This window comes from Orussus abietinus, unplaced genomic scaffold, assembly GCF_000612105.2.
Source record: "Orussus abietinus isolate OABI.00-Male unplaced genomic scaffold, Oabi_2.0 scaffold467, whole genome shotgun sequence".
Lineage (NCBI taxonomy): Eukaryota > Metazoa > Arthropoda > Insecta > Hymenoptera > Orussidae > Orussus > Orussus abietinus.
In genome coordinates, this window is record NW_019394629.1 from 4,130 (window position 1) to 17,513 (window position 13,384).

The following is a 13,384-nucleotide window of genomic DNA, read 5'->3' on the forward strand; positions in this document are numbered from 1 at the left end:
GCAAAGTGAGAAAGAGAGGTGGGGCAGACAGCGCATTTTTTTTTTTCATAAAGTCTACGCGGACAATGCAGTGGGTGGTCGCGCTCAGTCTCTCGAGCGACTTTGTAAACCATGGACCTAGTAATCGACATCCAAGGTTTCCTCGACATCGAGGAACTCTTCATCTCGAAGGAGATGCCGTGGTCGCTGTGCATAGCATAATTTATCGCGCATTGGATCGTCGCACCGCCCTACCCGTTCAACGATCTACCGCCTCGCTCTCGCTCGCAAAACAACTGGTTGAGCAGGCATTATCTTGGAATAGTGTGGTTCGACGGGGATGTATCGGCCAAAAAGATGTACGAGAATCTGCAGGCCATCACCCACCATACCAGCCGAATATTCGCGCGTGGGCGCGAGAAAGCTAATCTCCTGCGCAACATTATGAACCGAGAAATCGTCAATCTGGAGGAGTCGGAGGAGTGCTCCGCATTCAAAAATCTTCCTCAAGTCGGCGATATGCCGTGCGTATACCACAGTGTACGCAAAGCTAACAAACATTTTTCGTGTTCGCTAAATAACGCGAAGCGTGTACGCGAGTGGTTGGTTCGTCAGAGGGATCCTCAGCAAACGGACTGTCATCCAAGTTGTGCCGTTTGCAGCACCATCTCCTCCACCACGATGTCGGTGGATACCGTCCTCTTCCAGGAGTACGAGCGGAAACCTACCGAGCTAGGTAACGAAGGGGTGGACGAGCCAGACGACGACGGTGGCTGCGCCACTTCGTGAGACAATAATAATAACGAGGGCTCGTTATTATTATTGTTATTAAATTGAACGGAGGTAGGAATACGAACTTCATTCGGGAACGATCCGCCCGGCGGTCAACAGCGGTCAAACGAAAAAACGATTCCGCTGCGTACGTCCCATCCATGAACAGCGTGGAGATTCGCGAGGCGCTGAATGCACTACCCTCCAGGACTATCGGCGTGTATCCGGCCGACGAGGTACCGAAGGTGTGGACCAAACCGGCATCTCTCGTGGTCAACACCGATGATCACACGAAACCCGGAACCCACTGGATCGCCATGGACGTCGGCAGAGATGGGCGAGGATACTACTTCGACAGCTACGGACTACCGCCTATCGTACCTCAACACTTGGAAAGACTCCGAAGAAATTCCCGATATTTCGATTTTAACGTTAAGTTGCTTCAGAGTGAGACTTCCGACGTTTGCGGGCAATTCTGCGTGGTATTTCTTCATCTTATGTCTAGCGGTTGTAGCCTTCATCGCTTTCAGCGTTTATTCACGCGGGATACTGTAAATAACGATAAGATAGCTCGCGAATATTAAGCCGCGTACGTAGCTAGTCGAAAGGAGCGAAATAGTGGTTATGTTAATTGCATTAGTCATCATCAATGTAGTCAGGGCTGCTGTTCTGATCGCAAACGATGGCAGTAAATAAATAAATGTATTCCCGAAGTACCTCCGTTTATTCTAAATAAAATTGAAAAATGTATGTATAGTCATAATATGCTGTGTTATTTATTAAAAAAAAAAGGGATCCAACCTCTGTCGTTCCCGAATGCATTTCTCAGCTGCGCCGGAACGTCCACGAGCTTATCCTCGCGCATGGAACGTGCCCTCAACTCTATTTTTTTTTGGCTTTGCGCGCGTCACCGATGAAATTCAACCGAAACCGTAATTATCGGTTAATCGCCGCTGCATCGAATCATCCGAAGAAGAAGAAAGACGGGTACCGAGGTCTTGTCCTTGGAAGTTTGTCTCCTCAACTTTGCAATTTCGTTGAAACCCTACCGCTGAATCGCCAGTTTTCTTTTTACATTCAGCGTCGTTCCCGAGGCATCTGGGGGTAAGCCGACACCTCGCGAGAAGGTCATTTTTGAATTCATCCATTCCGCATGTGTAATCTCCATGACAATGGACTGTATCGGTTAATCGTCGCTGCATCGAAACATCCGGAGAAGAAGAAGAAGAAAGACGGGTACCGAGCTCTTGTCCTTGGACGTTTATCTCCGCAACTTTGCAATTTCGTTGAAACCCTACCGCTGAATCGCCAATTATTAAATTCAACTTCGTTCTCGAGACGTCTGGGGATAAGCCGACGCCTCGCGAGGTCATTTTTTAATTCATCCATTCCGCGTGTGCAATCTCCATGGCAACGGACTTTGGACGAATAGCATAAATCGACGCGTAAGCAGTATTCTACGGATACTATAAATACCGAGAAAGCACCCTGCGTTCTTCATTATTCGACAGTTAGACGTCGGGTTAAACGGTGGAAAGTAAGCAAGCGACGACGACGACGACGACAACGACGACGACCACGATGAGTCATTCATCTCGAGGCGAGTACGTACTGTCGAGCTTTTACGGCTTGAATTTTTCGTACTCCAAATTCATACGAGTCGGCTTGCGGCGGACTACCCTGGACAACGATGGAAAGGACGTCTTGGTGGCGACGGTTCAGCTGGGAAATTGCACCGGCCTACACGGAGTGACTTTCGGCATCGAGGAGTGGCGACGACTACTGGAGAGCTTTGTGAAAATCACCGCGTACCTGGATTCCGACGACTACCAATCGCTCGAGCAGCCGATGCTTACGGAAGAGCAGCATACGACGCTGCTGACCGTCTGTATGGGCGGTAAAGCTGTCATCTTCGATATACGAGTGTCGAAGGATGCATCGGCGGAGCATGGCCCTAGCAACGCTGGTGAACCACCGAAGAAAAAACGCAAACACTACGAATCTACCGTCATTCTGAAGAAACCCACATTTGACGGATTAAAGAGCCTTCGGTTTGCCGTGGATCTTCGACTCCGTTACTTCGAACAGCTCGTCGATGCCGTCAACGTGTGTTGGACCGTAATGCGAGGTAACTCCGGCCAAGGACGCGAACAACTTCGAGACATCGTCATCGGGGCCGAGGAACTCAAGAAACACAAGATATGCGAACATCCGTTCTTCGTCGAGACTGTTTTCGAGGAACTCTATACCTTTATGTAAATATTTGTCATTTGGTTGAAAAAAAAAAAAATGATTATGAATTTAATTATTATTAATATGATTTCCTTCATTTCACCTTAATAAACCTGGGCGTGGCGCATTATGGGACAGCATACTCGACACCAGATGTTGTAGCGTAAGACGCGAGGTATTTAATTCAAATCATCGGGCGAGTCGGCCATCTTTGCATTCAGGTGATAAGACGCTCGCGTAGCCCTCCCACCTCGTAATGGCCGCTCTCGCTAGCGGTGATATGCGGAACCTTAAATCGCCTCCGACTCTTTCATTCATGCGTAGCACGCTCGCGTACGACTGACCCTCCTACTTTGTAATGGCCGTTCTTACTACGGAGGAATTTCATTCAGCTGATAAGACGCTCGCGTACGCTCACCCCTCCTATTTCGTAATGGCCGCCCTCGCTATCGGCAGCGCCCGTGCCTCTTTTGCATGGCCGCTCTCGCGCTATCGGCGATACGCGGGGCCCTGTACATGCCTCTCTCTCTAGCGAGACTCTCTCTCACTCTTTCGCGTCTCGCGCTTTAGCGTACCCCCCACCACTCTCGGCATTATGGTAGATGTGAAGAGTGGGGGCACGTAACGTAGCACCCTATACATCCCTCTCTCGAGAGAGATAGTCTTTCTCTCTCTTATCGCGACTCGCGCTCTAGCATACCCCCTCTACCGTCCTATATATCTCTCTCTCTCGGGAGCTCATCTTTCTCTCTCTCACTCGCGGCTCGCCCTCTAGCGTACCCCCTCTACCGTCCTATACGTCCCTCTCTTTCGGGAGATCATCTTTCTCTCTCTCTCGAATTCGCGACTCGCGCTCTAGCGTACCCCCACGACTCTTGGCACTATGGTAAATGAGAGGAGTGGGGATACGTGACGTAACGTTGCGACCGGCGCTGAATCCGGAGAGGCCGACGACGGGGCAATTCCTCGAAGCCATGTTCCAAGACCATGGGGGACGGACAGCGGAGGACATCGTCGGAGTCAGGCCGGGGCAGGAACCGTTGGGGCTCCTGCTAGACGATGCCCAGGGCCTACCAGAGTAACAGATCCGAGGGGATCAGTCGCCGCCGGACCGGGATCAGTTCCGCGGACCGCGGAAGAAACTATATTATCGAAAAAAATTATTCTGAAAAAAATATATATTAATAAATTTTATACTTTATTTTACCATATATATGTGTGTCGAAAACCCTTTATTTCCCTTAGTCGTTAATGGGAAATTATTATTAAAATTAAGGGGAAAATATGCTTGAAGGCTCTCGACGGTCGAATTCCGAGACGCCATGATTAATTAAAATATTCGCGACGCGAATTCCGCGGGGAACACGTCGACATATATAATACGATTTGTTAAGCGTAAGTCCCGCTGGGGGCGCGCCAGTTCGAGAAAATGAGAGTTACGGTTACACGCGCGCCAAGTACGCGAGTTAAGATTAGTCAGGGCCGAGGGCGAGCTCCGCTGGGAGCCCCTCGCGATAAAACAGGTAATAAGGGACAGGTATACGAACCGCGAAATAAATAAATAAATATTGTGACGTGGCAAAATTCTACCGGGGTATATCTACCCCTTGCCAAGGCCCGCTGCGCCTCGGCCTCTTGCGCACATCACCTTCGGCCGGTCGCTATGAGCAGGGCCTGCCGAGAGACTACAGTTCCCCCACCAATGCGTAACCTTCCGAAGCCCACCGGGACTCTTCGAGAGGCTACCCGAAGCGCGAACTCGCGCGTCCCAGGAGTCCACCAGGGCAGTCTCCGAGCCGATTCCCCAAATTACACCAAAATGTTGGGCGCCAGGCCTCCCCCGGAGGCCGATTCTCCAAAATTCGTCACAAAACCTCCCCAAATCTCAAAATTCCAAATTTGTGTCCAACGTCTCTCGGCCGGCCGTTGGCTCGGGCGACCGGTGCGGCGCGGCCGGCTAGCTCAGAGCGCAGGCGCCAGATTCGGAGAGGACGGGGTAAGGAAAGTTATCGGACCGCTTCTCAAAACACTACTTGTCACTTGACACCACTATTTGATGCTAACGCGAAACGAAAAGGGAAAAAGAAGAAGGCACAATTGGACAGACCGACGATTAAATAACTCAACGCTCGAATAAGTGGAAAATAAAGTTTTAATTTAACGAGAAAAAATTATGGGATCGTTAATGAATTTCCAAAATAGCCCGTCCTATTTATAGGGCGATATAGGACCGACTCGTTCGAGAGCGAAGAGAAAATCGCTCTCAGAAAATTACAAGCTTCAGGAAAATATAAGAAAATACGCGAGGTGAGGTAACAGGAAATCACAAAATAGGAAAAAGGATCGAGCCTGAATACTCGATAAGTTTGACGAACTTAACTAGTCCCTACAATGTTCTAAAAGCAGAGTTCGATGTTGAATAGTCCTTTACTGACTCGACATTCTAACTTGGATAAATTCTGGTCTAAGATAAATAAGTTCAGAAATATTCGCGATTATTCGAGATTCTAACTGTGCTAAATTTTGGTCTAACAAGGAAGGTACCTGAGGTGTCCCCCTCCGATTTTGTTCATTTTTAAATATGTTATAGTGGACCAAAATCTAAGGGACCCGTGTTTTTTTTTATCGGCGGATAAACACTTTTAGGGGGTGAAATCAGGCTTCAAAGTTGGCCGTGAAAGGGGGTGAGTTTGCTGTTTCATATAGAAGCACTCGATCGATTTTCATGGAAAAACAGTCAAAATGTAGGGAATGAAGAATTATGAAACATGCATTTGGAATTTTTCAAAAAAATTCAATTTGAAGGGGTGAGCCACCCCTTTGAATACTTCTTTTNAAAATCGGTCGAGTGCTTCTATATGAAACAGCAAACTCACCCCCTTTCACGGCCAACTTTGAAGCCTGATTTCACCCCCAAAAAGTGTTTATCAGCCGATAAAAAAAAACACGGGTCCCTCAGATTTTAGTCCTCTATAACATATTTAAAAATGAACAAAATCGGAGGGGGACACCTCAGGTACCTTCCTTGTAAGGTAAATAATTTCAGAAATATTCGCGATTACTCGAAACTCTGACTTTAATAAATTCGGGTTTAAGATAAACAATTCCAGAAATATTCGCGAATACTCTTTAAAGATAATTATAATGGTGGTCTAAGATAAATAGATTTCAGAAATATTCGTAATTACTCTTTCGCTGTTCGCTCGACGACAAATATATCAGATATACAGGAAAATCAAGGTAGGCAAAATCAATACAAATCACAGGAAACATGTGTCATGAAATTAAGGGTATCACAGCCAAATTTTCAATAAAATATTACGCCAAGTTCGTCATTACAATTATTAGTTCGTCGACGGGAAAGACTGAACACAATAGAGCTTCTTTTAAGGGCTAGTTACGCCAGAAATATTAAAGGGCACTCGACATATCAGATTATGCGGAGAAAGACAGGCTAAACGGGGACTTACGCCCTGCGCACTCGGAACGCGACGCGGGCGACCACGCGGTCGCCGCGCGGCTTTTTCGCCTCCGACCACGGGGAACTCGAAACAAAGGTCCGAAAACTATCTCGCGACACAACTCACAAATGTCTCGACAATCTACTAAAACTCAGAAATCCGCAGAAAATTACTTGACACGCCCGCGAACTCAGATAAGGGCGGACAGGTTCTTTTCGACTAGAAAAGCAAAGATAATGAAGGGAACAATTTCTCGATACTTAGAAAACGCGAGAACAAAAGGGCTTTATTTATCACAATTTCTATACGGGCGAACAATTCGGAAACGGCTTAGGCCCTAGCCCGGGGAGCCTTCACTCTACTCGAAACTCTAATCGCGACCGGGACTTTCCTTTTTCTCTTTTGATTTCACCCGGCGGATTCTCAACCCCCCAAGAACGCGATTCGGTTGCTCGCCCGCGCGGGACGCAGAGAGGCCGCCCTCGCGACTATCACTCCGGCCGCCGGCACGAGACTTATGCCCGATTTCCCAAGAAGCTGCTCGCCCGCACGATTCTTTCCTTTCGCCGGCACGAGACTTACGCTACACGATCCTCCGGGCGAGAACTAAAGTCGCTTACTAACCCGGGCTATTACTTTACCCGCAAAACAGAGTATCCGTAACCAAAAAGAGAAAGGAAAGCTTTCTACCCGAAACTAATTCGGGACCGATGCCAGAAAATCCGACAACTCGCGAGGGACTCTAATTCACGAAAACCGGCTCCCCGCGCACTCAGAAAACGGGCACTTACTTTAAATCGGCCTTTTTGCCGCCGCTCGCCGGTTACCTCGGTGCTTCCACCTCGTTCCTCCCAGGGATGGTGGTTCGGGGCTGCGACGTGGCTTCCTCTGGTCCCAGAAAATGCGAGAAACGGGCAGGAAATGGTCCAGAAAACAGGAAAGTTGATGCGATGCGTCCGGTCCGACGGTCCGTGAGAAGAAGGTCGGAGCGCTCAGTGTCCGGCTGGTTATAGGGTTCCGGGCGATCATTCCAGAATCCTGAACCCGATCGATGATTGGTCTAGGCGCTCCACTGTCGCCGAAATCTCCAAAATCGTCGCGCACCGCGCTGCGTTAATTGGCGCTTGATGGAAGGCGCGTGCGGGGTGGGGTGGTGGTGGCAGGGACGGCGGGGCGCGTGGCGCGCTCGCCTCTCGTGCGCTACGCGTTCCTAGAGGCAGGCCCGTATTTGATGGTGGGTCCGTCGGGGCCCTTGGCGCGTCGCTTTCTCCATAAGCGGCCGCCTGGAATTTCCTTCCGGGGTTCCCCGGTCCACCCGGGCAGACCTCAGCAAGCCCGGGTCTTTCGGCGACACTGGTCGGGCTCCTGGCTCGGAAGTCCGGCGTCCTGGGCGCCGGGCAATTAAGGGCTCGGCCCTTTGTGCCCGCCCCCTGTCGCCGTAACTTGGCCGCGAGCGGGCGTTCCCAGGACGCGGCATCCGTCCGCCGTCGTGCCGATTGGGACCGGGGAAAATCACCAGGCCCCGTCCCCCAGCCCGGCTCCTGTCCGGGTAGTCCTGTGTCTCCTGCGGGCGGCCCACCTTTAGCCGCCAGGGCTAACCAAGGGCCCGCGCCCGCAGGCAGGGCCGCCAGGGTGGCGAAGACGGGGTCGGCCGGTTCCCCTCATAGGGCCCGACGTTCGGTCCTGTCCTCTTCGGGCAGGTACGCCCCTGCGCCGGCGTCGTCTTCCTCCTCGACGCGGCTCTCGTAGCGGCGAGCGACGACAAAGCCGCGACCTCTACGAGGTCGACGCTGTTGTCGTTCCGGTTGCTAACCGAGTTAGCGTAGCTACAATCCTTTCCCGAATATTCGCTGGAGTATTCTTTGAATATTCCAGGCAATATTCGAGATCACAAAATTATGTTTGATTTTTTCCTTTAGAAAACGAGAATTAATTTCCAGAAACCGCGAAAATGCGTATCCCGAGCGGCGCCTCTCGGGGATTCGCAATCGCAAATACAAGAGCTGTAAAAAGGTTTAAAACAAATTATATTATCGCAACGTTTCCCCGCAAATCGGGGACCGTCGGACCGGAAATGCTCCAAAGTCCCGAAGAAGGGCTAAATGGCCCTCAGACAACCATGTGACCGGGTGGCCCAAAATCCACACGTCACAATATATATATATACGCGAGTTAATTAGAGATTTACAGGCCGAAACGAGCCACGCTGTGAGAGGCGCGTATAGTACACGCGCGCTCCATTTATAGCGGATTAATCGGAGTGGGTCTGGCCGCGCGCCGTGAATCACACGCGCGTAGGTCAGTCCCCATTCACTCGCGAAGCGTACAAGGCCGTCCTGCCTCAGGGGGGACGCGCTCGAGGAGAGGGACTAAGCGGACCGCGTGGCCAGAGACCACGTGGTACCGGCGCATTGAGAATTTAAAGGGCCCGAGCCGCCGCGCGCACGCGAGTTGCGGCCGCTCGCCGGCCAAACCAGCGGTAACGACATCTGTTGGCCGAACGCAGAACTATTAAACGCGTAGCGTACCGACGCACCGAGCCGCGAGAGCCGCGTCCGGGAGCTGCTGCCACGCGCGAGTAATCCCTGAACCTCCTAGCTCGAGCACTAAAAGACCTTGAACCGGCGGACAAAAAAGCGTCGAGTGTATTAAAATAGTCATTTTATAGTTTGTAACGCGATTTTTTCTCCATCTGAAAAATCTCGCGCACCTTCGTCGATCCACGCTCTCGCCTCCCTCCCCGTTCTCCGACTATTCAATGGGCGCCAGTTGATTTTTGGGTCCCCGGAACCAACAAACCGGTCTAAGCCGAATCGTAACTCATAATTGCAAACCTATCACCTAAATTTTATCACGAAACGGAGAGAAGGGCGGCGAGAGAGGACTCGGACGGCATGTCCCGGGTCGCTCAGGAGGCAAGTTGTGGAGAGTTAGGGTCGGGGTCGTAACTGACCTAAGGGAGTAGGTGACAAAAGCTACACTTTAGCGAATAATGAAGAAAGTGGTATATTCTCACATAATGCCAGATACTCTAGTACATATTTTTACGCGTTTGAACATCGCGGCCTGAAAAGAGGTCCTTCGGTGATCGTCCTCAGATCTCCCTAGGACGGGCAGGTGTCCGTAACGCCATGAGCCTCGACCGATAGACGTGAGATTGGGATCCCCGGGACTCTGATATCGTAAATGGACGGAACGGTAGCGTACGGAACTCCCTACTCACCCTGGAGTTCCCTGGAACGGACGTGAACGGAACCTTAATGTCTCACTGGAGCCATCGACCGGCACCTCTCCCTCGATCCTCTTCTTCACACATCCACTCGCGGCACTCACTCGGGTCCGACTCTCTTTTCGAAAACCCACGCAACCCGAAAATCCAGACATATTCCCCCCCCCCCCCTCGGCGTACCCGGCGAGTCAAGGGAGGGGAACGTTCGGTACCTTGGCGGTCGCGGGGGTTGTCACCGGGTCCCCGGAAAGTGGTAGGGGAATTCGCGAGGCCGATGAGGAATCCGCCGGCGGGCCTCCCCCTGGGATCGACCTTGGTGGGGGAAGACGACCCTTCTAATCTAATGCCACGGCTTCCTCGGCAGTGGCTGTGGTCTGTCCACCGCGCGAGGCCTGCCACCCGTATCTCTTGGCGCCTCCGGGCCTCACCAGGTCGATCCTATTCAAATCGGGGCGCTGGGATCACCAGATCGCGGGCCCTTGCCGGAGAACTTCCTCGGTCGGAGCGCTCCACCCAGTTGGGAGACTCTCAATTGGTCCATGTACCGCTTTCCGGGTGGGTGTCCTCCCGGTGACCTCGCAGAATTCCCCTCGTGGGACGAGGGGTCCCACTCCCCGGATGTTTTGGGGAGTCTGGGCCCCTGCCTCGACCTCCTCACGTCCCTCCCCTCGCTCGATCCCGCGGGTGCCGAGGGGTCCTGGAGCAGAACGGCACCTATACTAGTCTCCTCACACCATCCTTAGGGTTTCCCGGAGATCCCGTATCGTCTACTGCGGTCGTGGTCCTGGGACGGACGAAAATCCGTCACAACTCTCCTCCCTTACGGAGAGGTTTTGGCCTATATATGTGACAAAACCGAATTTAAAGAAAAGAAGACTGGATAAAACAAAAAATAGTAGGTAATGGCCAACGACAACAGAGCGTCAGGGTCACTTCCCTTCGAGAACAAACTGTATAGAGGGGAAGTCTTTCCACCTCTGTAGGCCTAGAGCGTGGACTATATTTCCCTCGAATGCAGGGCTATAGCGTTACGGGAAAGGAGCTGAAATTCGGGGCATCCAAGCCAGGGCCTGGGCGAGAGCGGGAATGGCGGGAGCAGGAGCACGCTCCGTCTGGAGCAATAAGTACACGGCAGGTCAGAACAGGGCTAGGCCCGCAAAGTTTTCTTTATTGGGTGTCCGGCGGCGCTGTCCGCGCTTGTTTCCGGACACGCCGGAACTCCCACGGTTCAAGATCATCCTCCGAGGTAGGGATGGTGGGCCGGATGGCTGGGCGCGACCTTGGAGCCGGGGTTGGCGCAGCCGTCGAGACAAGGGCCTCCCGGGGCACGTTGGTGCCGAATCCGGGATGGTGTGGGCCTTGCTGCCGCCATTCCGGGCCACATGCTCGGCAGGACTTGACGGTAACCCCTTTCCGTCCGCACTTTTGGCAGAAGGTCTGCCGTGCCTCCGGGCACTGGGTGTACCGGTGCCCCGTCTTCCGGCAGTTCCAGCACAGCCGGGCTGGACGAGGCCTCTTCGCTGGCGGTGCAGGTGGGTGATTGGGCTCCGGGACGGTCACGGTGATGGTCGCCGGTACGGGCCCGAGACCCAGAGGAGGCTCCGCGGCCGGAGTTTGGCCTTCCGCGGGCGTCCACTCCATCGAGTTGGAGCTGGCTTCGGCCTCGCCCGGGGGTGGAGTGAGGTCCCGCTCCTGGGCCTTGTCGTCGGTTTGGGTGCCCCTGGAGGTTCCGGGGCTTTCCTTCTCCGACTGCGTGGCAGCGTCCACGGGCACCGCCTTCACCTGGGTTTGGGTGGCCGCGTCCACAAAGGGGTTCAGTGCTCCTAACCGGGCGTTGAACCGATATACCGGCTGGGTTCGGTTTAGCAGAGGTCGGTCCAACCCACAACTTTCGTGGCCTCGATGCCCTATACGGATGGCCATTTCTCCCAAGGCCTCCATTAATCCAGGCTGATACCCTTCCAGCCAGAGCAGGGCTCCCAAGTAGTGCCGGATCGGATCGAACAAGGGGTCCTCGTCAATCTGCCCCGACATGGTCCGGTAGCGACGGGGTCGGTCGGGGACCCCCTCCGGCGGGTCGACCAGCCGATAGGTTGGCAGCGGCGGCGGATTCGGTATTCCGTTCGTCGGCAACGGGCTTCGGGGAAGAGTTTCCCTGTCTTCCTCCGAGTCGGCAGTCCGATATGTGGCCCCGTCCTCATTGTCGGAATCGAGGTCGATGACTTCGAAGTCGTCGGACCGTCTAGGGGGGTCAGCCTCTTCGGGCTCGAGGCTCCCCTCCTCGTCAACGACCTCGAAGGACTCGCGATCGCTGTCGGGCTCTTCGGGTTGGTCAGTGGACTGGGCCGGCGACAGGAGTTCGTCCTCCCGTTCCGGATCCAGACCCTCGTCGGCGGAGATGTCCTCCCACCCGTCCGAATCGACCATTGTCTAAGGCTGGGGTGGCGTTGGTGCGGGAACAGTCCTAATCCTGGAAGAGAAGTAACTGTAGCAGGTTCAACCCGGTCCGGTTTGGAATGGGGTGACTGGAGCGAAAAGGGAAATCCTGCGGGAAGGTTTAAGAGTAGAAAGGTTTGAGGTCTTCTATGGCAACCTTCCCTAAAGGGTTCCCCTGGAGATCGCTTATTAGGTAGACCACTCGGGATAGCGCCTTGCTAACGACGAATGGTCCATGGAACGGGGTAGCTAGTTTGGCGGCGCGATTTTTCGCGGCCGAAGACAACACGTGTTGTCGCTTGAGCACTAGGTCCCCTTTTCTGTAGCGGTGATCTCGATGTCGCAAGTTATAGTAATGCGACTGGCGCTGGAACGCGGCGTCTAGAGAGTGCACTATCCGACCTTGCCAGACCTTGAGATGTTCCATCCTCTTTAGCCACTCCGGGGAAGGTCTCGGGATGACGGTTACGTCCTTAGTATCCGATTCATTTTCTCCTGGCCGGATGGCGCGAGGGTCGCGGCCCAGGTTCGCAAAGGCGGGGGTGGCATCAATGGAACTGTGGTGGCAGGTGTTGTACGCAAACCGGAAGCTGTGGAGGTGCGCGTCCCAGTTTCGGTGGTCTTCCCCAATGTAGCTTATTATCATGGTCTTGATGACGCGGTTCACCCTTTCCACTGGGTTGGCTTGTGGGTGGTACGGAGGGGTGGTGGACAGTTGCAGTCCTACGCGTGCAGCTAGAGCTTTCAAATCCTTATTGACGAATTCGGTCCCGTTATCCGTTAGAAGGATTCGCGGGCCCCCCCATCGGTTGATAATAAAAGATCCTCTAGAGCTTCGCAAATCTTTTTGCCTTTAGCCTTCCGGAGCGGGTGGACCTCAATCCATTTCGTGAACAGATCTTGAATTATCAGGACATATGCCTGGTCCGTTTTACTAGGTGGGAACGGGCCCATGATGTCGGCGGCTATGATGGTCCAAGGTTCCTCGACCATCCTATGCCCCATTAAACCGGCTGGAGCGTGCTGCGGTACCTTACTCCTCTGGCACACCTCGCAGCGACGTACGTGAATGGTAACGTCCTTGAGCATATTCGGCCAGTAATATTGGAGCGCGAGTCGACGGTAGGTTTTGTCCACTCCCAGGTGCCCTGCTTGCGGGGGGGAGTGACTCCTGTCTAGAACATCTAAGCGGGCTTCCCTAGGGAGTACCCTCTTCCAAGCGTTCAGGTCCTCGATGTCCGCCGAGTACTGGGCTGGCCGGTGAAACTACAGTTGT

At 53.2% G+C, this 13,384-nt stretch overlaps 1 protein-coding gene across 1 annotated transcript; it reads right to left on the reverse strand.

The window, feature by feature from the left end:
- Positions 1–12,229: 12,229 nt before the first annotated feature.
- Positions 12,230–13,101, reverse strand: LOC111674036. Its single transcript, XM_023432900.1, has 2 exons — positions 13,030–13,101; positions 12,230–12,859 (listed from the first exon to the last, which is right to left on the reverse strand). Exons 1-2 carry the CDS (start codon positions 13,099–13,101, stop codon positions 12,230–12,232), a joined length of 702 nt encoding a protein of 233 aa, XP_023288668.1.
- Between the last annotated feature and the right edge of the window lie 283 nt (positions 13,102–13,384).